Source organism: Gracilinanus agilis, chromosome 3 (assembly GCF_016433145.1).
Source record: "Gracilinanus agilis isolate LMUSP501 chromosome 3, AgileGrace, whole genome shotgun sequence".
NCBI classification, from domain to species: Eukaryota; Metazoa; Chordata; class Mammalia; order Didelphimorphia; family Didelphidae; genus Gracilinanus; species Gracilinanus agilis.
Window position 1 is genome coordinate 204,012,194 of NC_058132.1, and position 26,212 is coordinate 204,038,405.

The 26,212-nt window shown below is 43.3% G+C and overlaps 2 protein-coding genes across 7 annotated transcripts; one reads left to right on the plus strand and one right to left on the minus strand.

Moving 5' to 3' along the window:
• Positions 1-69: 69 nt before the first annotated feature.
• TRAPPC4 (trafficking protein particle complex subunit 4) lies at positions 70-3,585 on the plus strand. 5 transcript variants are annotated; one of them, XM_044669616.1, is made up of 5 exons: positions 70-639; positions 905-1,079; positions 1,259-1,364; positions 2,424-2,434; positions 2,678-3,585. In XM_044669616.1, exons 1-5 carry the CDS (start codon positions 465-467, stop codon positions 2,754-2,756), a joined length of 546 nt encoding a protein of 181 aa, XP_044525551.1. In that variant the 5' UTR covers positions 70-464; the 3' UTR covers positions 2,757-3,585. The 5 variants fall into 5 exon arrangements, with proteins under 5 accessions (XP_044525551.1, XP_044525550.1, XP_044525553.1 ...); XM_044669615.1 differs by having other exon boundaries at positions 1,259-1,362; positions 2,308-2,434; XM_044669618.1 differs by having other exon boundaries at positions 905-972; positions 1,314-1,362; positions 2,308-2,434.
• A 344-nt stretch (positions 3,586-3,929) lies between these two features.
• Positions 3,930-12,344, minus strand: SLC37A4 (solute carrier family 37 member 4). Of its 2 annotated transcripts, XM_044669622.1 has the most exons (10): positions 12,290-12,344; positions 10,245-10,615; positions 8,393-8,625; positions 7,665-7,908; positions 6,858-7,016; positions 6,489-6,574; positions 5,844-5,957; positions 5,565-5,630; positions 5,170-5,308; positions 3,930-5,038 (listed from the first exon to the last, which is right to left on the minus strand). In XM_044669622.1, the coding sequence occupies exons 2-10, from the start codon at positions 10,390-10,392 to the stop codon at positions 4,872-4,874; spliced, it is 1,356 nt and encodes a 451-aa protein (XP_044525557.1). In that variant the 5' UTR covers positions 10,393-10,615; positions 12,290-12,344; the 3' UTR covers positions 3,930-4,871. The 2 variants fall into 2 exon arrangements, with proteins under 2 accessions (XP_044525557.1, XP_044525558.1); XM_044669623.1 differs by lacking the exon at positions 5,565-5,630 and having other exon boundaries at positions 12,290-12,340.
• Between the last annotated feature and the right edge of the window lie 13,868 nt (positions 12,345-26,212).

Consider the following 26,212-nt stretch of genomic DNA (forward strand, 5'->3'; position numbering starts at 1 on the left):
GCTTCCGGGGTTAAACCCTAGGAATGAAAATGGAGCGAACTATAATTCCCAGCATACACCTCGAATACGATAGGGCTCAGGCAGATAAAGTTCAGGAGGCGTGAACTACAATCCCCGTGATGCATCATACCCAATGCAAACGCAGAGTAGACCACTACTAAGATAACACTAGGGGGAATCCGACGCAATTGCGTTTATATCGCTACACTCTCTTGTAGGAACTCGAAGCAAAGAAATGATACAAAACTATTCCTGAACTTAATAAACCCTTACGGAGATTTTAAAATACAGATAGGAAAAGGATCAATAAACATTCATCGCATACTTTCCCCCCCCCCGCGACGGAAGGATGGGCTGGTCGAGAATCACATGTTCCGAGTTTCCTGGGTGGAGCAACCGGGGAGGGAGGAGAGTTTTTAGAACTACTGTAGGACGGGAAACCGGAAGTAGCAGTGAATGGGGTAATGGCGATCTTCAGTGTGTATGTGGTGAACAAGGCCGGCGGCCTTATCTACCAACTGGACAACTACGCGCCTCGAGCCGAGGCTGAGAAAACCTTCAGCTATCCGCTCGACCTGTTACTTAAGCTACACGACGAGCGCGTTCTCGTTGCCTTTGGCCAACGGGACGGCATCCGGGGTAGGCGGGGTCTTGGGCGTGGTCCTAGGTGCGTGGCGGTGGGGCTAGGGAGTTGTTTTTACAGGAGAGGGCAGGGCTTAAGGCTCCTAGAATCTGATTTGTTCTCGTCCAGGAGGCGGAGACTTCAACCTGGGGAAGTGAGTCCTGGAATGGGATTTGTTCCGGCCCAGAGGGGCGGGGTTTAGGACTCTGTTCTATTGCTCTCAGATTCACTTTGATGCTGGGGTTCGAGGTAACCCAGCTGATCCGACCCTTACTTCTGCAGTGGGCCATGCAGTTCTCTCCATCAATGGCGTGGACGTGAATGGCAAGTACACTGCAGAAGGGAGGGAGGTGCTGGAATACCTTGGCAACCCGGCCAACTACCCCGTGTCCATCCGCTTCGGACGACCCCGCCTCACGTCCAACGAAAAGCTGATGCTGGCTTCTATGTTCCACTCGTAAGTTATGCTCTCGCGTGGGGGGAGGCACGATCATTGTCTCAAGGGCTCCCCTTCCCTCCTTACCCCGCCCTCCATTGCTCCTTGCTTGGGAACTCTCTCCCCTCTCCCCACCACCCTTTGCCTTGTATTCCAAACCAAAGCTGGACACGAGGGCATCTTGACTTGTTTGCACGCAGGCTTTTTGCCATAGGCTCCCAGCTGTCTCCAGAGCAAGGGAGTTCTGGCATCGAGATGCTCGAGACAGACACCTTCAAACTCCACTGCTTCCAGACACTGACAGGTGCAGACTCCAGAGTGGAAAGGGTTGGGGGAGGCAGTGGCTGGGATTGGGGCAGTGATTTGGTAAACAGGATGGGGGTTGTCATTTCCGTTTGATTGTACATTACACAAATAGAACTTTTAGTCCAAAGTTGACTTTAACATGTAGCTTGAATTTCCTCCCTCTTCCTTTCACAACAGGGAAAATTCAGACAACATAACTTAGTCCCTGAAAATGCATTAGATGTCAAATAAAGGCTTTTGCAGTGTGTACTTAGTTGTTACATACCATTGTCTTCACCCATTAACTAGAGTGACTACTAATTTGACACTTGTTTCCCCTAAAAAGGTGGGGCTTCTCAGTGTCCCCTATTGTCTACTGGGAAGAGTGGAGCCTGTACTATATTTGTTCTTTGCTCTGTCTCTAAGAATGTGATCTTAAAGAAGTCACAAAAGTCTCAAAAGTCTTTTTACTATTCTATTAAATGTATATCCTGGGGGCCGCGGGTGGGTCAGTGAATTGAGAGCCAGGCCTAGAGGCTGGTCCTAGATGGGAGGTCCTAGGTTCAAGTCTGGCCTCAGATACTTCCTAGCTGTGTGACTCTGCTCAAGTCACTTAACCCCCATTGCCTTGCCCTTTCCACTCTTCTGCCTTGGAACCAATAAACGGGATTGATTCTAAGACAAAAAGTAAGGGTTTAAAAAAAATTAACAAATGCAAGGTGACAGTATTATAAATGTGATTATTTCCTATTCTGTAGATTTTTCCTAGTTTATGACAGCTGGAAAAACCTTAGGTCTTCTAAATCAGCAATCTCATTTTAGAGAGGGAAACTGGAGCCAGAGGAAATTGCCAAAAGTCACATAGCTAGTTTGTGACAAAATGAAAGACTAAAAACTAGGTTCTCCTCTTGGGGTTTTTTCTGCTTTATACCATGTACTGTGTGACTATTCCTACAATCCACAGGTATCAAATTTGTAGTACTGGCAGATCCTCGACAGGGGGGGATTGATTCTCTTTTGCGGAAGATTTATGAGATTTACTCAGACTTTGCCCTCAAGAACCCATTCTACTCTTTGGAGATGCCCATCAGGTACGTTGTCCTTCCTCAGCCCAATTTATATAGCCAGGTGTATCAAAAGGACATCACCTAATTTTGTAGCAGGCAGACATAAACATCTTAAAATATGATATATATATAAAACCAAATGAGTGGTTTCTTGAAGGAAAGTACCAAAGATCTCCCTAAGGATTCTTCTGCCTTTAGTAATTATGTACCACTTTAGGTGTCCCCCTAATCCTTCACCCCTTATTTGTTGTTTCTGGCCCAACCCAGGTGTGAACTATTTGACCAGAACCTGAAGCTAGCCCTGGAAGTGGCTGAGAAAGCTGGGACCTTTGGGCCAGGATCTTAGTCTCTCCAGCAAAGACCAAAGCTTCTGACCAACCCAGCCATTTTACTAGGGTAAAGATCCAAATATCTATGTTAGAGCACATCAAGAAGAGTGAACTCTGAACAAGAGAAGGTGGTGCAGTACTTTTGGGAACCAACTTTTCAGAGTACCATCTCCCCTCTTTCCTGTATATAATGGTCCTACCTCTCCAAGGTTGTACAGATCTATTTATGGAAGGAAGGAGACCTGATTGAAGATGCTGTAATAAACATTCCTGTGAACCCTGGGATAACTGGTTTCCTCTGCTGGGGCTGCTAAAAATCATTAGCTGGCAACAAGGCAGGCTGAGGAGAATATTAGAAAGAAATAAGAGGGGGGGAGAAGACAAGAGAGAAGCAACATGGGCCAATTGAGTGACCCAAGACCTAGTATCTAATCCTGATTTTGGGACTAACCAGCTACATAAATTAGGTGAGAGCCTCAACTTCTGGTGAACTCATTAACCCCCTAGACTCTAGCATTGGAAGGGGGCTAAGAAATCCGATCCAACATTCATTTCTACAGCATTGAAACAGAGGACCTGTTGCCTATGGGATGGACCAGAGGGTCAAGGAAGTCCTTTCCAAATCACATTCTATATGACTTGTAATATTCCTAGCCTTCTCAAAGACCTCCCTGGAGGAGGAATTTTCTACTTTGCTATGGTCACTCTTGGCCAGCTCTAAATATCATTCCTTGTGTAGAACAGGAACAATCCATCCATAGAAAGTATAAAAGCTGAGGCAGCTGGGTAGCTCAGTGGATTGAGAGCCAGGCCTAGAGACAGGAGGTCCTAGGTTCAAATCTGGCCTCAGACACTTCCTAGCTGTGTGACCCTGGGCAAGTCACTTGACCCCCATTACCTACCCGTACCACTCTTCTGCCTTAGAGCCAAGATGGAAGGTAAGGGTTTTTAAAAAAATAAAATAAAATAAAAAAGAAAGTGAAAAGCTGTTTTTCATATGGATACCAATGTTCCTTATATGTGACACCTGAACGTTTTCTTTCTTTCACCCTAAAAACCCTGTTTCTGGAGATTCTTTGGTGAATCTCTTCCCTGTTATAAATCTCCTTCCCTGAAATGTACTGCACCCAATTAGGCAATTGTTCTTCTAGATATGATCTGACCAGGGAAAAATCAGTGGCACAATCACCTTCATTTTCAACACTTTATAAATCATTTGAGTAAACAAAGTGGGCACAGTTTGTTTTAAAAAATAGCCCAACATAACTAAATAGAACAAGTTTCTGAACAGAATTACCTTCCCTACTACATAAGAAGGTTGGGATGCTACTTGTCCTGGAGGTTGTAGAGATTATGAACATCAGATGGGATAACAAATACTAAGGTATCTAGGAAAGTTAGAAACACTTTAGTAGCTCTTACACAGAGAAGAACAAGCTGAACGTCAAGGTGTGTGGAGCTGTCAGACAATAGCTTCCATGCTCTTGGTGCCAAAACCCTCTACCAGTTTTGGCAAGAGTAGCTCATGAACTGGCTTAAGTTTCTCCCACCTCTTTTGAAATAAATTGCCAACAATATTTATTATCAAATCTAGTTAGGTTTTTTTTCTTTTCCATTACAATGCTTAAATTCACTCCCTATTCCAATTCTGTACAGAGTATAAAAGGTAAAAGTGCCCCATCCTCTATTGAGTCCTCAGGTTTTAATTAGTCCTCAATGTTGGTGTCTGGGGGCGTCCTCTATACAGTGGGAATGAGGTCAGTAGAATGTCATCATGGCTTCTTGACTGACCAAACTGCTCAACCTGGTCAAGGCATTTCCTAGATACCAAAAGGAGTGGAAGTGGGGTAGTGGGAGGCAATTAGGCACAGGGGACCTAACCCTGACGCAGGCTCAATTGTGTAACTATTTGTTTTGGGCACAGGATGGAGAGCTGCCATAGCTTGGGAACAAAGGTTATAATTTAAATAAATTGACAGGCAAAGGGTGTTGGGAACTGGAGCCCTATTCTACAATGATAACCTCAATGCTTATGTGGGTCAAAAGAGGCAGAAAAGGGAAGCCTGAGGCTGTGTGCCAGGTAAAGACCTGGGGAGCACACACAGGCACCAAAGAATCCCCTGTGCCTGCCTTTAGTCAGCTTTCTTTGGCAGCCGACCCATCTTGGTTCGGATGTTTCGGAGAACGAAGAAGGCAATGGTACTGATGGCACAGGTCATCTCTGCCACCCAGAAGGCAGTGCTCCAGCTATAGTGCTTGGCAATGGTGCTGAAAGGTAGCCCAGCCAGGAATCCGCCCACTGTGTGGAGAAATAGAAGGATCAAACTAAATACAGGCTGCCAAGAAAGGTACACCAAAGAGAAAGGTGCTATCAGAGCAAAACCCAAAACAGTGGGGAAGGGGAGTCAGTGGTGATAGGGAAGGACTCACCATTGGCCATTAGCCCTACAATGGCGTGGGAAGTACCACACAAATTGGGAGGAGCACTCTCATTGGCAATCACTCCAAACAGGGCGATGGGACCATAGGAGGAGAAGCCAAAAATGGCGCCCAGTACCAGTATCCAGAGCTGCAAGAAGAATGAGGTTTATAACCATAGGAAACTAACACCACCATGTGAAGGGAGATGGGGAAAGAAAGGGTACGGACTCTAGGGATGAGTGATAAGAAGATATTCCTAGGGCACCAGGACAGATTGGGTACTAAGAGGAGTGGGAAAGGGGCACTGCTTAGTGAAATGGGTGATAGCTATACCAAGAGTGTACCAGTTGGGGTAAAGGAGAGGGGACCAGGGTAAAAGTAGAAGACAGAGACAGAAGAGACACCTCATGCTCTGTGAAGCCAGTGAGCTCAGCCAGAGGGTGTAGAGCTGGTGTCCAGAAGGCAGCATCCTAGAAGGATTATAGGAAAGAGAAGAAACCAAAACCCAAGACCAAAGAAAACTCAGAGGCCCAAAGGAAGAGGGAAAAATCAGATCCATGTAGAACATTAGGGGAAATTAAGAGCTAGAAATCAAGGGAAGGAAAGCTAGAATAAAGAGAAGGCAAAATGGGTCCAGAGAGCCTCTCCAAGTCCAGTCTTGTCTTGGGCCCATCCCCCCTTACCTTGGGGGAATCACTAGTAACTGTAACTCGGAAAAGGTACATGGACCCAACCATCCCAGCCATCATGAAGAGCAACAGTCCGTGGCGTGGGCTCCCATATTCCTTCGGCCCCACCTGTACGGATATCAAGAGCAATTACACCCCTGGAGAAGGGCAGAGAACCTCCCTTTGCGGACTCTGACACAGCAGGGCCTCTGAGGCCAGAGGGAACAGGGCTTTGGCAATCCCACCCACAGTGCTGTATTGGCCCCAAACCTACTGGGGGCCCTAGGGCTATTCATTGTCTTGGGGCCAAACTCCACTGCTCCCCCACCTCCACTTCCAACATGGAGCACGTGCCCAGCAGCTGCTCAGCTCAGCCCTTCCTCCTCCACACACTCTCCCCCCTTCCTGGAGGTAGGGCAGTGTCCACAGCCGTGGAGAAAGGTTCAGGCTGCTTCTGCCCACCCGTCTTCTAGGACTTCATGTCTATTCTAAGGGGGTGCAGCTACTCATAACACCATTCTGTGGGTTCCTGTGCCCACTCCAAGCTCACACTCTTCCTCCCCACCTGATGCCTACGTCAGCTGTCCTGGGAGGGGGGCAGATCAAAACTTTGCTTTTAGGAACTTTCATCAGGGCCAGTCTCCTTCTGTGATCTCTTACCTTTGCCATGGACCGATCTGACAGGTAGCCAGCTGCAATGCTACCCACAAGGCCCCCAACCTCCAGGGCACTCATATAAGAGCTGCCTGTAATGGAAAGAAGCTGCTGGTAGACCCAGGAAGCAGAGCCTAGGGAGAGCCTGCCCTTAGCGCACAGAGGCAGAGCTGAGCTCAGATCCATCTCTTGCCACTTCAGTCACCCAGGAACAAGGCTACAGTGACAGAGGGAGGGAGCACCGTGTCCCCCAAACCTACAATGCTGTCTGCTGCCTCCCATGCCTATCCTTGTATCCTCTGCTCCTAGAGAGCTCCTGAACTTGTCCTTTCCCAGCCCAGTATCTTCTGGGTACTAGCTGCAAGTTCCTCTTACCCACGAGGGCTGACTGCCCCTTCTCCTGAATAAGGAAGAACTGGCCCCAGTCAGTGCAGCAAGTTTTTACCCCAAACACCACCAGGTAGCCAATGGAGAGAACCCACAGGTATGGGGACAGCAGCAGTTCTTGGAGAGTGCTCTCATCATCCTGGGAGCCTAAGGGAGGAAGCAGAGGAGGGGGCTGGAGGAGTCTGGAGACTTAGCCTCTTATTTCCCTTCACGGTCTCCTCCCAAGCCCCCGACACTCATTAACCAGCTGCTGGAGCAATGTCCAGCTGCAGAGCACAGGGGTCAGCCTGAAGGACAGCCCCCTACTGCCCTCCACTATCCCCCGTGTTCCCCTCTGGACACCACGTCTAGTAGGACCTGAGGCCCCGGAAAAGGGGATGAAGGGTGGACTAAGGGGGAAACCTAGACAGCAATGGGTTTTCTAAGGAAAACACTCTGGGCTCCAGGAGATGTGTGTTTGTAAAGCCCAGGGCAGGGAAGGCGCAGAGAAAGGCCCTGGATCTGGCACATTTCTGGGTAGAGATGAGGACCAGCTCAGGGAATTTACAGGTCTCACCATTCATTGGTGCTTCTTGGAAAAGTACAACTTCACTTTTGTACTGTTGTGTTATTTCACTTGCCACGTGACAGCTCCTACAACTATATACTATGGGCTAAGACCCTGTTTTCCTGCTCTTTGTGCATCAGATTGGACATTTAGAAGGCCCACAAGCAGTACTTGAGGGAATTAATGATTGAGTTAATGAAGGGCAAGAGTATACAAATGGAGATGCCAGGGGTAGTGCAGGGGCTCACCCTTCTTGCCCTTTTTGGGGGTGGGATCAATGTTTCGTAGCCCAACATCTGCTGGTTCATTCTGGATGAAGAGGAGGCAGAGGAAGGAGATGACCATGCACAGTGCCCCTGAAAGTGCCAGAGTGCTGCGCCAGCTGTAGTTCTGTGCCAGGATAGTGACCAGGACGGGGCCCAGCCCTCCAGCCAGATTCATACTGGTTGACAGAATGGACCACCAGGTGCCAAACTGGGATGGCTCGAACCACTGAGGGGCAGAATGTGGCAAGGTGAGTGCCTGTCCCATCCTCCAATGTGGATGCTAAATCCCTCAGGAAAGAGTTTCACGCTGTATCCTTCCCCCCCCTTACTCTCTTTCTCTCTCTGTCTCTGTCTCTGTCTCTCTCTCCCTCCCTAGGCAGTAAGGGGGCCTGGCACATTAATCTAGCAGCCCAGAAGCATGGGGGCAGACCCAGGAGATTGAGTTACAGGATTGAGGAGGGAGGGAGCACAGCAGATAGCCAAGACTAGGGCTTCTTCCTGGCCATTTCCCCAGGCTGTCACCCGATCCCTGCTATCACCCAAGTGCCTGAAATATCCTGATGAGCAATCTGAGCCCAGCTAAGTTCCTGAGAAATCCACCCTGGAGAAAGGTAAAAGCCGGGGTACTCCTGACATCCCCTGAGCATCCCTTGGACCCGCCTGAGGACAGGCCCTCCAGGAGATGCCTACCTTCCAGGGGAGATGCCTACCTTCCGGAGCACCTTCCCACAAGGGGGCCAGCCCAGCCCTTGGGCCAGCCCATTGAGAAACCAGAGGGTGGCAAAGACAGACACTGTGGAGCTCCAGGAGAAAGCCACATTGATCAGTCCAACCAGCAGCAGCCCAGACGAGAAGAGCCAGCGGGCACTGATCTGGTCCGACAGCACCCCACTCACAAACTTGCTGATGGCATACGAGGCGGATTGACTACTGGTGATGAGTCCTGTGGGTAGAGTCAGGGAGCAAGAGCTAAAGGGGCAGTGACTGGAAAAAGGTCAATGAAAAAAAAATCACTAAAAGAAAGCCAACCTACAAGTAAGGGAAAATCCATCATTGGTCCCAGAAAACAAGTAATGAAACTTCCCTCCCTTTTCTTGGCAGGAAGCTAGGAGACTGCTAGAGAAGAATATTGTACACATTTATCAGACATGGCCATTGTATCAAGTGTTTTTGCTCAAACTTTATAATAAGAGGACAGCTCCATTTCAAACAGGAAAGAGGGAAAGGGCAGCTAGGTGGTATGGTAGAGAGAGCACCAGGCCTGGAGTCAGGAGGGACTGGGTTCAAATGGAGCTGTGTGACCTTGGGCACCCCAATTTGGGTAACCCCAATGGCTTAGCCCTTGCCGCTCTTCTATCTTAGAATTTATACTAAGACAAACGATAAGGGTTTTTAGAAAAACAAGAGAGAGGAAGGGAGTATTTCTGGAAATGATTAAAAATAAAAGGCAGTAATAAAACTTATTTTTAAAAATAATGAGGGGAATAGGTAGAATGGGAAGTCAAAGGGCACTAGGTCAGAGACCATGGGATTGGAGAGCACAGGGTCAGAGTCCGAGAGGGCTGCCCAACAAGGGAATCCAGGCCCCCTTTGAAAGGGAAGCACTGTTTCCAGGGTTCTGCCCACTGGGCCACAAGGACAGCAGATAAACAGGATGCGTGCAAGGTGTGGGTTGTGGGACAAAGAAGAGTGAGTGTCCCAGGGCTCACCGGAGATATGTCTACTGGTACCAGGGTACAAATTCTCACATCCACCCTATTTTCACTTCATCTCCTCAGCCTTCCCTCTCAGGGCCAGTCCCAAGATGACCCTTGACCTTTTCTGCCTCTTGGAATGTTCTAGCCCAGCTGTCAGGGAGAGGAGCGAAGGGAAGGGACTTCGGGACAAAACAGCTCTCCTTTCCCAGGGGCTCATTTCACTCATCTGCCCCCTCTCCACAGAAAGTACAGCCCTGATACTGCATTTGTAAGCCCCGGGACAGAAGGCCTGAGCCCTGAGCCAGGGATCTTGTCCCTTCAAGAGTGGGCAGGTGAGGCCACATGCGTGCCTTTGGGCCCTCCTGATCTTTATCCCAGTCTGAACACCACCCACACCCCTGGGGATGGCATTCCCAGGCCCTTCCTCAGCGGAGATCACATAGGCTACCCCAGCATACACTTATAGGTCACCCACACAGAGCTTTCCCACAACTGCATGGGGTGAGCAGCATAAGGGAATGGAAAGAACTTGACCAGAAGTCAGAAAACCAGAATTCAAATTCTGACACTTATTAACTGTATGGCCTTGGATAAGTCACTTCAATGCCCTGAGCCTCAGTTTCCTCATCTGTAAAATGGAGGGGTATACACTAAGCCCTAGCCTTCCAGCTTGTCTTCATTTAAAAACCCCACAAGCAAACATACATGCTTCTGTATTACCCATTAAATAGGCATGCTTTCTACCACATATCCATGGCTCATAGCATGCAGCATTCACCAAGTACATGCTGTACCCCCTTACACACCCCACAAATACCCACCATCTCCCATGGGCCACAGGCCCCAGCCCTCCCGGAGTCCTCACCCAAGTCATCTTTGTCTAGTACGATCTCTTCCACCAGGGATGGCATGACAAACGAGAAAGTCTTCCGGTTGAAGTAATAGAGGCTGTAGCCCACAAACATGGCAGAAAAAATCACAGTTCGGTAATACCCATAACTCCGGGCAACCATGATGTCCACAGGGAAGGAGCAGGGGGGCCCTGCCCTGCCCTCTGGGACTTCAGCTGCTCTGGGCACCACAAGCCTGCCTGCCCCTTCTCCGGCACAGTAACACCTAAACTGCTGAGTTGGGGCTTTCAGCCGCTGTCTCAAGTGCTGGGCTCCCCGGCTCCCTTTATAGCCACTGTCTGGGCAATCATTAAGCTCTGGGGCGGCTCCCTGGGAACCCAGTGTCCTGGAAGAAAAGGAAAAACAGTAGAGAAAGCTAAGAGGGGGCCAAGTAAATAGGTGGGAAGGCAGGGCTCTCTGGGCCAATCAAGCATGGTGGCTTGCAGTCTAGGGTGCTGGAGGATGGAGCTACCCCTCAACTCACACTCCTTCGGGCTTGGGCTTTGCCTTTGCCTTTCATTCCCTCTAGCTTGTAAATCCAGCTGTGATTAAAAGCACAGCCTAATTACTCTTATCTGCCAAGGGCCCAGGGGAGGCTGGGAGTCCCAGGAAAGCAAGGGATCAGGGGTGTCAGCCCCCCCTTCTCTGACTCTACTCACACACCTTTTCTTGACTCATTCCTCCCTACCACCAGCTCTGACTACACAGAAACACAGCCTGCCTTCATGCCTCTGAATCCCTCCTTACTTTCAAAACTGCCCCTCTTCTTCCAGATTCTTTTAAGTCCTATTTCCTAATCCACTGTGCCTCACTGGACATGCAAATCAGTGGCCACATGAGACTTGGGTTCAACTAACTGGATCACTGAAGACCCTTTCAGGTCTAACATTGTTGATTCTGCAAGTCCTGCAAGACTTCCCAAAGTTATTTCCTCTTTGCTTAATGAGGATAATACACACATTAGCCATCTACCTAAGAAGCAACTAGATGATACAATGGCTAGAACTCAGGCCTTGAGTCCTGGGTTCAAATTTGGATTCAGACACTTACTAGCTGGGTGACCCTGGGCAAGTCACTTCACCCTGTTTGCCTCAGTTTCCTCCTCAGCAAAATGAGCCAGAAAGTGCTTTGTAAATGTCAAAGCACTATATCAAGGTGGGTTATTCCTTTATTTCCCATTCCCCTACTCAGCTCTCTAGTCAAAGTATATATAACCTACCTTCCTGCTGCTCACGGCCCCCCACCACTGGAGGGGGCGCCCCGGGGAGAATCTTTCTCTCTCCAGTGTGTGTGTGCAGGAAGAGAGGGTCATAAGGGGTGACAGAGCTGCCTCGATGTGGCCACGTGGCCATACACAACAGTAGAACAGTGATGTCCCGTGCTCCAGGCCCCGATAGGGGGGCTTCCCCGGGCCCAGGCCTCCATCGCCTCTGCGGGGAGTAACTGGAGCGAAAAGCAAAGGCGAGGAGGCGGCGGCGGCCGCTGCCAGCTTTGTCCCTGGCTCAGCCGGCTATCGCCCGTCACCATGGACGCTGGGTCCAGCCGGGAGGAGGGGAAAATGGTGAGGGAAGGGGCGGGGGCAGGAAGCAGGGCGGGTGCTCTGGGCACTAAGCCCAGTGCCGGTGTCCTCACGCCGCCCCGGGTTCAGGAGCCCGGGGAATCCGGGCGCTAGAGACAGAAGGTGCATGCAGCAGGCATGGGTGAGTAGAGAGATGGGGAGGTGGGGGGAAGGGGGTATACATCTCCCGCTGCTAGGTGGGGAAGTGAAGGCGGTGCGATCCCGGGGGACGCGGTGAAGGTGCAGTCCCCACTCTGCCGCGATCCTTTCCTGCCTCGCACCTCCAGGAAGAAGGGACGGTTGTGGAGTGAACTCAAGCTAAGAGCGAGGGTGAGAGCCGCGGGATGCAGAGCAGCGGCATAGTCCAGCCCGCCGGCCTGCACACTTGCGGCCCGCCTCCCTCTCCCCGCCAGCCTATCTCCCTCCCCCTCAGCTCAGCGTGCCTAGCTGCACGCCTCCTACCTGAAAGCTGCCTCTCGGGAACCGCAAGTAAACGGGTAGCGGCCAAGCCCGCAGAGGTCTGAAAGCGCAGGCGAGGGAGGCGGGGCCTAGGCTCGGGCTCCAACCCTGTGTTCTAACTCCGCCCCCGCGCTGACAAGCTCCACCCACTAGTCCTGAGTCCCGCCCTTGGCTCAGTCCCTCCCTACCGGAGTGGGACCTGCCCGGGATTGTTAATTTCCAATCGAATATTTCCTAAAGCCCATTTACCCTTGGGGGTGGGGATAGGTCGTCACACCTCGTACAGTACAAAGAGCAAGAGACAGACTGTCCCCGAGTCTATTTGAGGAGACCCAGTAAAAACCACTTGGTCTCTTATTCTTTCCAACTCAATTTTGTGGGAAATAAGACTTTTTTAAAAAGTTATAAATATATAACCATCAAGAAAATGTATAACAATCAAATAAATGTGTGCGGAGCTTGGAGTCAGGAAAACCTAGATTCAAATGGCCCTCCTACCAATTAACTGTGTGACCTTGAGCAAGCAACTCTGGGCACCTTCAGGGTTTAGCTACTAAATCCTAACATTGTTTCGGTCTCCATTAGTGGAGGTTCACTAGGCTTTGGTTGTTACAAATAAAGTAGCTTTTTTTTTTTTTCAGAGGTCCTTTTGTAAAAAATGAAGTTCTAACAAGGGAATTGCTAGGTCAAAATGTACAATAGGTTTGGAGATTCATAGTTTGGACAGAGGCAGTAAGGATAGTACTGGGTTTAAAGCTACGACCACCTGGTCAAACTTTCATTTAACCTTTCAGGACCTCAGGAAACTTCCTAACATCCTCCTCTGAGGCACCATATACTTTTGCAGATCTGGTTACCCCAAACTGACAAAACCACAGATCTTAGTACTTCTTATCTCTTTCTGTAGTCCTACTAACTACTCTGCTCAGCACTGCAATTTCTTTCTTGGTGTATCTTGGTGTTAGGTTTATCATATTCTGATGTTGTTGTTCAGTCCTCTGTGTGTGTATGTGACTCTTTTGTGACCCAGTTTGGGGTTTTCTTGGCAAAAATACTGGACTGGTTTGCCATTTCCTTCTCCAACTCATTTTTCAGATGAGGAAACTGAAACAAATAGGTTTAAGTGACTTGCCCAGGGTCAAATAAGTGTCTGAGACTGGATTTGAACTCAGAAAGAGAAGCCTGCCTTCCTGATTCTAGGCAAAATGTTCCTTCCACTGTGCCACCTACCTGCCCTTCATATTCTGATTTATTATTAAAATAGCCCACTGTTATTTTTAGTTTTTCCTTCTTGTAAGAGTAGGAGACTTTCCTTTATAAATATTACTGCAGAATTATTAAATGTATATGTATATATATATATATATATTACATGTTGAGTATATACTTAAACATATGCATATGTCAGGAAGACTTGAGTTCAAATCTGGTCTCAGATTCGTCCTAGCTGTGGGACCCTGAGCAAGTCACTAAACCCTATTTGCCTCAATTTCCTCATCTGGAAAATAAACTGAAGAAGGAAATGGCAAACCAGTCCATTATCTTTGCCAAGAAAACCCCAAATGGGGTCATGAAAAGTCAGACACAACTGAACATCAGGAGCATATATTTAAACTTTCATGCCGCACTTAACATAATGTCCTTTTTATCTCTTTTAATGTGTACTTTCTAGCATGACAGCCTAGTCCTAAAAAAATATGGAAAAAATATGGTTCTCCTTTCTGTAAACTCCAAGCAATTAGGAATTATCTGTTACATTTGTATGTGTGCCCAGCATTGTGTCTTTAGTTATGTTGAACTGCTTTGGTTGTTTTCTTTTTTACTCTGTGTTATAAAGGCAGACTCTGAGGAGGGAAAGAGAAAAGAGAATATTTGGAAATGAAGATGATGTAAAAGAATCAAGAAAAAAATTTAAAGAGAAAGATAAATAGAATAATACTAAGAGTAGTTTCTGGTTTGACTTCATCTTTGTCTAATATCACTAGGGCTCTTCTGACCCTGGGCAAGTCACTTAACCTCCATTGCCTAAGACGGTGATGGCAAACCTATGACGCCCGTGTCATTTTTAATGACACACAGCCTCATGCCGAGGATGAAACATTTGCTCTGGTGTAGTGTAGACACTTTGTGCACTATAGATGACAATTCTACCTAAATTAATTTACCTATTTTGATTTATTAAATACAGTTATCTATTACAATTATACATTTTTGGTATTTAAACTATAAATATTGTGAAATTATGTGTTGTTTTGTTTTTTTTTTCTGGAAGTGACACACCACCAGAGTTATGCTCTGTTTTTTGGCCATCACTGACCTAAGCCTTTACTTCTTTTCTCCCTTGGAACCAATACACAGTATTGATTCTAAGACAAAAGGTAAGGGTAATAAATAAACAATTCTATTTTATCTTAGGAGACAAAGAGTAAGGAATAGCACTTGGATTGCTTTGATCTAGGGAGCTGTTGTTACATTGCATGTCATCCTTTGAGGCAGCTAGGTGGCAGAGTAGATTGGGTCAGAAGTTAGAAAGAATTGAGTTCAAATTTGTCAACATGGAATCTAGAAGTCCCTAAAATTGTAACCTAATAAGAGTTAATGACCTCCAGTTTACTTAGCTTGAAAGTGAAAGCCCCAGGTTTGACCTTGTCACATAAGAGTGTGACTTTCCTGAGGGAAAGTCCAAACTTTAGGAGTCTCAGACTAACAATAGACCTTAAAGTAGCTTAAGTGGGGATGGCTAACCCCATCAGGTGTTAAGTATCTCTTTTGTCCCACTGATTCTTTTTCTCTCTTTTGGAGAAAGTTCTTTACCTAGGTGGCCCAGCCTTTGGCTGGGTCTTTCCCTTTTGTGTCCATTGTAAAGCATCAGCCCTTCACTGTTATTCCTGTCTAGAACTCCTCATTTTTCTTTGTGACCATTGTAAAGCCAATCAACTATCTCTCTCATCCAATCAGTCCCCATGTTCCCCTAGAAAGGTATTTAAGCTTCCCTACTTTAATGGCTCCTTGGAATTGTCCCAGGTGTCTGCAACCAGAGCAAACAGAGTTCAAATCCTCAATGTGGGAGGTGGTGCAAAGCTTTTCCGTGGAGGTCTAATTTAGCATTGTACCCCTTTCCTTAATTAAAGAGTGTTTTTTTTCCCAGTTGACAAATTCAACCTCAAATACTTAGTAGTGTAAAGGTTAAATTTAGTGGTTGGACTTAAATTATATGAAATAACACAGTCGCCAGCCGGAGTTATTATATCTCAAGTCAGAAGTTTATATACAAAATAGAGTGGAAACAGTAAAGTAGAGAAATATGAGAGAGGTTAGAGAAAATACCTATACTAGTCCTCAGCCAGGAGAGCCAGTAATGAATAACTACAAGGCCTCCTCCAAGATGGAAGCTAGACTCTTAGGAAAATAGGAAAGGAGGCAGCCCTTTTCACTCAACCAACAAAGTAGTCCAGTAGTCAAAATCTAAATTGATGCCACAATCCAAGCCAAACTGCAGTCTCCAGTGATGTTCCCTAGAAGACTATATCCAGGAGACACACTCCAGGAGACTGCCTCAGGCCCAGGATTTTGTGGCTTTTATGGTGGTTTCCTGTTCCTGCCCCTCTTCACAGAGGCCAATCGAAGTTTCCAAATTCTAGCCCTGCCCAGGGGCAGTGTCTGTGGGATTGACTTCTCACCTGTAAAGGTATTAATTCTCCTCCTAGGAGTCACATGTTTCTGAGTTGTCATCCAGTTTGGATTCACACGTTACTGAGTTAGCACGTGGGTTGCAGTCTTCCTTCTGGAGGTGCAAACTCCTGTAGTAAGAGTTTCCCTTACTTTATGGTTAAGTATGGGTGTATTTGCTTTTGTTGATTAATTCAAAAGTAGACAAAGGAGAGTTAATCCTGTCCTCACAATCTAATGAGGTATTAAGTAGGGGTATTTAAGTTATTGTTTCAGAATAGACAAAGAGAACCAAGAATTTCTTTTCACTGTAGCTATGTGACTCTATTTCTTTTTCTTTTTTTAAAACCATTACATTTGGTCTTAATATTAATTTTAAGACAGTAGAGCAGTAGGAAGTAGACAATTGTAGGGGTAAGTGATTTGTCAAATCCATGTCAAGGGTCACACAGCTAGGAAATGTTAGAAGTTTTATTTGAACTTAGGGCCTCTCATTGCTTGGCCTGGCTCAATCCACTGAGTCACTTAACAGACCCTACCAATTGTTTTAAATAAACTGAAAGGACTGGTTATAGTTCAAAGTCTTCAAGGCTTTATATGTCTAGCTGAAAACTTTTCAAAGCCTGAGTGCTTCTCAGATACCCAGCTGGAGCAGGCTGAGTTCTCCTGGGTAAATAATTTTATATCCACACATGCTTTTAAGGTTCATAGATTTTCTATTACAATTTCTCTAATCTTTTCTTGCCCTTACAGAGTCTACTATGATCCTAATTATTGTTTCCTGGCAAGTGATTTCTGTTTTTCTTTTGAGAATTATTTGAAGAATTTTTTTCTTATTATCTGAATATTTGAGTTTAGTTTAACTTTTTCCCCCCTTAAACCTTTACTTTCTATTTTAGCATCAATTCTAAGATGAGCACGAAAGGTTAAATAATTGAGGTTGTGACTTGCCCAGGGTCACATAGCTAGAAAGTATCTGAGGTCACATTTGAACTCATATCCTCCCCACTCCAGCCCTGGAGCTCTATCTATTGTGCTACCTACCTGCCTTTCTTTGGATTTTTAAAATAATTGTGTGTTGTTTGTCTTAAGTCTAGGAAAATTTCCTTAAATATTTCCTGAAAAATAGTGTTTGGAGTTTCTTTTTTCTCCAAGTTTTTGATGATGTTAATGATGCCAAGATTTATTATTCCATCTTGACAGATCCTTTTAAGTCTGGCCCTTAAGCCAGCAGGTTCCCCATTTCTTTGGGTAATTCTTTGACTTTCAAGATATAATTTCCAAATGCTCTCAGCCTTATTTTTACACTTTAGTGTCTATTCCACTGTCTATTATTGTTTCTTCATTTATTAGAGCAGTTGGGTGACATGGAGTATAGAGTATGAGAACTGGCATCAGAAAGACCTGAGTTCAAATTCTGGGTTAGATACTGTGTTTACGGAATCCCCAAATTTGCCCCTGTCCCTCGGGAACTTGCCTTAAGGGAATTCCCAGACTGAACTTGTCTTAGACTGAATAATAAAACCTTCAAGTATACAATGATCTCGCCTTAGATAGAATTAGATATAATATATAAATAATGTTTTATTTGTATATTAAAATATATATTATATGTAAAATTTACATATTGTATATATAAATTTATATTTTATTTATATGTTATATTTAATTTATATTAATTATATGTGAATAAAAATTATATAAATCTACTTTATGTTAAAATAAAATATATTAATAAATTATATAGAAATAGAATAGATATGATCAAATCTTAAGGACCCTTTTGTCTTACAAGTTCTCCCAGGAATCATCCTTTCCTTGTATCCATTGTAAAGCATCAGCCTGTCCCACATAAGTCCAGCCCCTAGCTGAACTTCTCCTTCTCTTGTGTCCATTGTAAAAGCTATCAGTTGAACCTTCCTGTCCTATATTCCTCAAAAGCTTATCTAAGACCCCAAGTTCTTCAGCTCATTGTAGAAATCTCCTTTGGAGATTTCTTTTTCCTGGAGACATTGTTCCCAGAGTCTCAGAGCTTTGGCTCGGTGTAGTGATGGATCTGAATATTGTCTTCCTTGTCCTGATTAAAGACTTGTTCTTTCTAACTAGTTTGGTGGTTCTGTGTTTTTCAAGGTTGACAATACTTACTGGCTTTTTTTTTTTTAAGAAGATAGTACATTCTTTAATAAGTAGTTTTTATGTTTTTCTATCACAACAAGCAACTAATGAGTAATTTATTATTAATGTTGAGAATTACAAGTAATCATAAAAATGAATAACATTTTCTTCAAAACCTACCCTCAGGGAAAATATAGGATGCTTGAGTTATATAAATATGTCAATATTATTGAGGAAAAAGAAGTTACATTAAAATATGACAGGGCTATTTTTTCAGGGCAGAAACAGTTGCTTTCCTAGAAATACTAGCAATTAGAAATGATGTATTTGGAATGCAGCAAATCTAATTTCTACCAAGAAAACATAATATAAATTTTAGTAGAAATATTGGATGTTTATGGCATGTTTGCTAACCCATTCTTTGCTATGTAAACAAATGACTTGCATTCAATTTTAACCCATCATTAAGTTTAGATACCCTGGGATTCATGACCAGAAAAGACTATCCATCACCAGAGAAGGTATTGATGAAAGTCTGAATGCAGACTGAAGCATACTGGTCTTCAACTTTATTTCCTCCATGAATTTTTGTCTAGTATAAGTGATATGTATCTTATTTCATGACAACCTTGTTTTATGAAACCCCCAAATTTACATTTGTCCCTTTGGAATTTGTCTTCAAGGAACTCCAAAGGGATTCTTGTCCTAGATGAACAATAAGCCATCAAAGGCCCATTAAGCATCCTGAATAAGAGTGAGAGATACTCAAGTCTTAAAGTACCCTTTTGTCTTAGAAGTTTCTCCCAAACCAAATTAACAGTATCAAAGATGAAAAGGGAGACCTCACCTCTAATGAAGAGGAAATTAAAGCAATCATTAAAAACTATTTTGCCCAATTATATAGCAATAAATATAGCAGTCTAGGTAATATGGATGAATATTTACAAAAATATAAATTGCCTAGATTAATAGCAGAAGAAATAGAATACTCAAATAATCCCATATCAGAAAAAGAAATTGAACAAGCCATCAAAGAACTTCCCAAGAAAAAATCGCCAGGGCCTGATGGATTCACAAGTGAATTCTATCAAACATTCGAAGAACAACTAATCCCAATACTACACAAACTATTTGATATAATATAATACTGATTCCAAAGCCAGGTAGATCAAAAACAGAAAAAGAAAACTACAGACCAATTTCCCTAATGAACATTGATGCAAAAATCTTAAATAGAATACTAGCAAAAAGACTCCAGCAAGTGATCAAGAGGGTTATCCATCATGATCAAGTGGGATTTATAACAGGAATGAAAGAATGGTTCAACATTAGGAAAACCATCCACATAATTGACCATATCAATAAGCTAACAAACAAAAATCACATGATTATCTCAATGGATGCTGAAAAAGCCTTTGACAAAATACAACACCCATTCCTATTGAAAACACTGTAAAGTATAGGAATAGAAGGAACTTTCCTTAAAATAATAAACAGTATAAATCTAAAACCATCAGCAAGCATCATCTGTGTAGTATACAGAATTAGGGGGATATAGTTTTTTCTAGCTTTGGCTGAGTTCCAAAATCAGTTGGGCTCTTAGAATCTTGAGGAGAGAGGCAGTTGACTGGATCTTCCGTAGAGGGAGGAAGTCAATGAGCGAGCTCTTAGATTATCTAGCTTCAATATTGAAATTTAGCCTAGCATTGATATATTTACTTAAGAAATTATTATTTTAGATAGACCCTTTATATCTTCCTTTCCTAATACCACCCTGCCTTCCCTCCCTTACCTTAGTGGCTGTGGAGTTTATAAGGAGAGAAATTAGAGAGGAGTTAAATCTGTGAAGAGTTATCTAACTGGCAGCATTATCTATAATTTAATCAAATCATCATTTATTCCCTTTAGATAGCTTTTTGTAAAACTGAGTAAGGCAGGTCCTTATTCAGATTCATCTTCACTTCCCTTCCCCCACCTGAGGTTCCTGAGATAACTAATAGGGCTTTCCTTTAATCCACCTTCCTAACAACATCCTTCAAATAAATAAACCCTTTGTGTTTCAATAGTCCTATTTAGTGTAATTTGTCTATTAGTTAACAAGAGGGAAGAAGAGGGAAAGAGACAACATACTCTGAGCTGAGAGGGAAGCTGGGCATCCATCTTGAAGGAAGGTGTTACTTCAAAATAGGTCCCTTCCTGTGAAATTAACTAAAGCCTGTTTGTTAATTTCAGTCTAGTCTATTTCCTTCACCTTGTGTTTGAGTCTAAGTCCCAGTCTGTAAGCCTGCTGTGTTAGTCTGTTTAGTTTAACTTCTTTCTCCCAAGAAGATCTCTGTTTCCCTTCTGTGTTATACTCCTGACTTCAGTCCTATTATACCCTGAATCTCCTTTAATCCCAGCCTATCCGTAGCCTAATTTATCCATTTACCAAGTCTCCAACATCCTCCTTTCAATTCCCTTATCCCAAACACCTTTCCTCAAATTACCCTCATAACATCTGTAAAGGGGATAAGTGTGGTAAGCCAATAAGAGAACAGATAAAAATCTGAGACTCCTCTTTTGACCCCTTTTGTGATCCTTGTGATTTCATGTTGAAAAGTATTGTGACCTTATTGAAAAGCTTTAAGTTCCTATCAAACCTGAATTTAAAGGGTTAACACTGTTAACACAGCAAGGAATGCTGCTGCCTGTTATAGCCAAGGCCAAGATACTCCCCAACTTGGCGTTCTGATAAGAACCTAGTCAAAATTTAACCTTGGCCTTGGTCAATTCTAAAGCCAATGTTTTGTGTTTTGATGTGACATAATTTGTAACTTCTGTGCATCTGCAAAGTTCAGGGGGGTTCTTTTGTGTGAAATGAGTCGTGAAATATATATAATAAACTCCATGCTCCTGGAGCCAGAGCTAGAAGCATGAGGTAAAAGACAACTCCCTTATTCTGTCCTTATTTCCTTATCAACTAAACTGTCCTTATCAGATTATCAGAGATGATAAAGAGATCTCCACAGATAAGTTAGAAGCATTTCCAATAAGATCAGGAGTGAAACAAGGATGCCCATTATCATCTCTATTACTTAACATTGTACTAGAAACAATAGTGGTAGCAATTAGAGAAGAAAAATAAATTGAAGGTATTAAAATAGGCAATGAGGAGACTAAGCTATCACTCTTTGCAGATGATATGATGGTCTACTTAAAAAATCCTAGAGAATCAACTAAAAAGCTAGTAGAAATAATCAACAACTTTAGCAAAGTTGCAGGATACAAAATAAATGCACATAAATCATCAGCATTTCTATATATTTCCAACACATCACAGCAGCAAAAGGTTGAAAGAGAAACACCATTTAAAATCACCCTAGACAATATAAAATACTTAGGAATCTATCTACCAAAACAAACACAGGAATTATATGAACACAACTTCAAAACATTTTCCACACAATTAAAACTATATCTAAACAATTGGAAAAACATTGATTGCTCATGGGTAGGACGAACTAACATAATAAAAATGACCATTCTACTCAAATTATTTAGTGCCATACCTATCAAACTATCAAAAAACTTTTTTACTAAATTAGAAAAAAACATTGTACTAGAAACAAAGTTCATTTGGAAGAAAAAAAGATCAAGAATATCAAGGGAAATAATGAAAAAAAAAGTGAAGGAGGGTGGCCTAGCAGTACCAGATATTAAGATATACCATAAAGCAGCAGTCATTAAAACAATATGGTACTGGCTAAGAGACAGAAGGGATGATCAGTGGAATAGACTTGGGGTAAGTGACATCAGCAAGACAGTGACTAAACCCAAAGAGCCCAACTTTTGGGATAAAAATCCACTATTTGACAAAAACTGCTGGGAAAATTGGAAAACAATATGGGAGAGATTAGGTTTAAATCAGTGATTCCCAAAGTGGGCACTACTGCCCCCGGTGGGTGCTGCAGCAATCCAGGGAGGTGGTGATGGCCACACTTTTTTTGTATTACATTCTATTCTGAGTTCAATAAATAGTTTCATAATTTCTAGGGGGCACTAAGTAATATTTTTTCTAGAAAGAGGGCCATAAGCCAAAAAAGTTTGGGAACCACTGGTTTAGATCAACATCTTACACCCTACACCAAGATAAACTCAGAATGGGTGAATGACTTGAATATAAAGAAGGAAACTGTAAGTAAATTAAGTGAACACAGAATAGTATACTTGTCAGATCTCTGGGAAAGGAAAGATTTTAAAACCAAGCAAAAGTTAGAAAAAATTACAAAATGTAAAATAAATAATTTTGATTATATTAAAAAGTTTTTGTACAAACAAAATCAGAAGAGAAACAACAAACTGGGAAAAAATCTTTATAACAAAAAATTCTGACAGAGGTCTAATTACTCAAATATACAAGGAACTAAATCAATTGTATAAAAAATCAAGCCATTCCCCAATTGATAAATGGGCAAGGGACATGAATAGGCAATTTTCAAATAAAGAAATCAAAACTATCAATAAGCACATGAGAAAGTGTTCTAAATCTCTAATAATTAGAGAAATGCAAAGCAAAACAATTCTGAGGTATCTACCTCACACCTAGCAGTTTGGCTAAAATGATAACAGGGGAGAGTAATGAATGTTGGAGGGGATGTGGCAAAATTGGGATATTAATGCATTGCTGGTGGAGTTGTGAACTGATCCAACCATTCTGGATGGCAATTTGGAATTATGCTCAAAGGGCTATAAAAGATTGCCTGCCCTTTGATCCAGCCACAGCATACCATTGCTGGGTTTGTACCCCAAAGAGATCATAGATAAGACTTGTACAAAGATATTTATAGCTGTGCTTTTTGTGGTAGCAAAAAACTGGAAAATGAGAAGATGCCCTTCAATTGGGGAATGGCTGAGTAAATTGTGGTATATGCTGGTGATGGAATACTATTGTGCTGAAAGGAATAATAAATTGGAGGAATTCCATATGAACTGGAATGATCTCCAGGAATTGATGCAGAATGAAAGGAGCAGAGCCAGAAGAACATTATACACAGAGACTGATACACTGTGGTAAAATAGAATGTAATGGACTTCTGTACTAGCAGCAATGCAATGACCCAGGACAATTCTGAGGGATTTATGGAAAAGAATGCTACCCACATTCAGAGGAAGAACTGCAGAAGTGGAAACACAGAAGAAAAACAACTGCTTGAACACATGGGTTGATGCGGACATGATTGGGGATGTAGACTGGAAAGGACCACACCAATGCAACTATCAATAATATGGAAATAGGTCTTGATAGATGACACATGTTAAAACCAGTGGAAATGCAAGTTGGCTATGGGGGGAGGTGTTTGAGGGGGTGAAGGGGAAAGTAAAAACATGAATCATGTAACCATGGAAATTTTTTCTAAAAAAAATAAGCACATAAAAAAATTTTTTTAAACTCTTCTTTTAATTGGTCTTGTAATTAGCATTGTTAATTCTTGTTTAACTTCTTTTAAGTGTGTCATTGGTCTCTTTGAAGAAATCTTTATTTTATGTCCTTTTTCTTCTTTCTGGTGGCTTGCTTCTAGGATTTTAGCTATTTCAAAATACTTTTTAATTGCACAGGTCCCTTTTCTCATTTTCTATTTTGTGTGCTTTTTTTCTTTTCTTAGGGATTTTGTAAAAAGCTCTTTTTCTTCTGTTGATGTCTTTTTCTTTTTTTCTTTTTTTTTAACATTTAATAATATTTATTTTTTTAGAAAAGTTAACATGGCTACATGATTCATGCTCTTATTTTCCCCTTCTGTTGATGTCTTTTTCCTCTCTTCTGTGTTTGAGTCTGAGCTCCCTTTTCTCACCTCTTCTAGAAGTACAGAGGCCACTCAGAGGTCACCCCTCCTGCTGCATTGAAGTTTTCACCTCTTCCTAGGCCAGTCCCTCCTGTCAACCTGGAAAAACACTGAAACACTGAACCACTGAGGCAGTTACAAAGAATAAGCCTTTAATCAGGACAAGGGAGGTAGAGTTCAAACACAGAGCCAAACTCTGGGACTCTGGGATAATGTCTCCTGGAAAATGCCACAGGAATGGGAATAGCCACTGAAGGAGTTTAGACTTAGGAATGATAAATAAGTATTCAAAAGCTGATTCCAATAAGCAAGGAGTTCTTGGGTCAGTCTTATGTTTGTATTTTTAATAATTCGCATGATTGGTTTATACTGAATCCTTCTCTAAGAGCAATGGGCTTGGGGTTGAAATGACCTGGTTACGCAGTTGAACTTCTTTAGCCTTTGAGAGATGGCACATAGCTTTGGACTTCATGCAGTGAAAAGGGACAGGCCCACTGAAAAGTTCCTGGAGATCACAAAAACTTAACTCTGTTATCTGAGTAAGTAGACCAGAAGCCCTGAGAGTCAGGATATCTGATAAAGATCCCAGTCAGATTCTGGAGGAAGAAGGTTTAACAAAGGCTGCTGTGTTTTCAGTCATCTTTGGAACTTGTAAACCCATGTTAGAAACATTTGTTGTACTCTTTTGTTTTGTGGATGGACTGGGCTCTCTTTGGTTCATTTACATTTAAATAAATCCTTCAGGTCACTGGGTTCTTTGAATCATTTTGCCCTTTGACTGATTGCAAACTCTTTCTGTGTGTGTGTGTTTCTGTTCTCTGTGCACCCATCTTAAAGCTTTTCCCCATTGTTTTCCAGTCCCCAGCTTCCTTTCTAGGTCAGTACAATCCACGATTGTCTTGCTGAGGCTGAACCCCAATAGGCACCATGGGAATTTCCAAGGAATTGAAGAACTTGGGGTCTTAATGTATCTTTTAAGGAAAATAGGAAAGGAAGGGTGACTGACTGGCTTATCTGGAGGCCAGGGAAGCAGGATTCCAGCCAGGGGCTAAACTACCTGGGAGAGACCTAGAGACAATGGAAGAAACTTCTAAGAAAAAGGGGTACTTTAAGACTTAAGGGAGTGGGGCACAGCTGGATAGCTCAGTGGATGGAGAGCCAGGCCCTCGGTTCAAATGTGGCCTCAGATACTTCCTAGCTGTGTGACCCTGGGTAAGTCACTTAACCTCCATTGCCTAGCCCATGACAGCCCTTACCACTCTTCTGTTGTTGGAAGTTGGTTCTAAGAAGGAAAAGGTTAAAAAACAAACAACAAAAAAAAACTTAATGGATGCTTTAAGTGCTTGATGGCTTATTATTCAGATTGGGACAAGGGTCAATTTGGGAGTTCCTTGAAAACAAGCTCCCAAGGGACAAAGGTAAATTTGGGGGTTTCATAAAACAAGGTTGTTGCTTCCTAGCCAGTCTGTTTCCTCCCAACGCCCAAATCAGTGCTTTGGTCACCCAATCGATCTGAGTCTTGATAGGGGGGTAGGTCCCTTGGACACCTCAAATCCCTGGAGGAATCCCAGGTCAAAGAATACATGAGGAATTTCCCAATCTTGCACCCCTGCAGTGCTGGCTGAAGAAAGCTGGCCACAGTGTAACCTAAGTGATGGCTAAAAAACAAAGGATTCTTCTTGAGATCTCTTTATCATCTCTGATAATCTGATAAGGACAGCTTAGTTGATAAGGAAATAAAGGACACTGAACATCTTTTAGCTCATGCTTCCAGCTCTGTCTCCAGGAGCATGGAGTTTATTATATATATTTCAAGACTCATTTCACACAAAAGGACCCCCCCCCTCCCCTCCACCCCCGAGGAAACTTTGCAGATGCGCAGAAGTCACAAATTATGTCATATGAAAACACAAAAGGTCTCATTGGCTTCAGAATAGAACAAGGCCAAGGCTGAATTTTGACTGGGTCCTTATCAGAAAGCCAAGTTGGGGAATATTTTTCTCAGAGTTGAATTGTCCCCGCTAAGGTTTTGGCCTTGGCTGTACCAGCTGCATTCCTGGCCAAAGGGGGAGAATGTTAACCTTTTAAATGTTGGCCCGCTAGGAACCTAAAGCTCTTCAATAAGGCCACAATACTTTTCAACAAGAAATCACAAGGATCACAAAAGGGGTCAAAAGAGGAGTCTCGGGGTTTTTTTTTTTTATCTATTTTTTCTATTTATTGTCTATTTAAGATAATATTATCTATTTATCTATTTAAGACTGTTTCTCCTACTGGCTTCCCACAGATTCTCCATCTCTTCTTTTAGATGCATTTACACTAA

What these genes read in the sequence shown, in the direction of transcription:
- TRAPPC4 (XM_044669615.1), top strand. Translation starts at nt 465, where the DNA reads ATGGCGATCTTCAGTGTGTATGTGGTGAACAAGGCCGGCGGCCTTATC. An exon ending in CCAACGGGACGGCATCCGGG is followed by an intron (nt 640 to 904) that starts GTAGGCGGGGTC and finishes TTACTTCTGCAG; the next exon opens with TGGGCCATGCAGTTCTCTCC. An exon ending in CTGCTTCCAGACACTGACAG is followed by an intron (nt 1,363 to 2,307) that starts GTGCAGACTCCA and finishes TACAATCCACAG; the next exon opens with GTATCAAATTTGTAGTACTG.
- SLC37A4 (XM_044669622.1), bottom strand. Translation starts at nt 10,392, where the DNA reads ATGGTTGCCCGGAGTTATGGGTATTACCGAACTGTGATTTTTTCTGCC. An exon ending in GTGGGAAGGTGCTCCGGAAG is followed by an intron (nt 7,909 to 8,392) that starts GTAGGCATCTCC and finishes TCTGCCCCTCAG; the next exon opens with TGGTTCGAGCCATCCCAGTT. An exon ending in TTACTAGTGATTCCCCCAAG is followed by an intron (nt 5,631 to 5,843) that starts GTAAGGGGGGAT and finishes TAATCCTTCTAG; the next exon opens with GATGCTGCCTTCTGGACACC.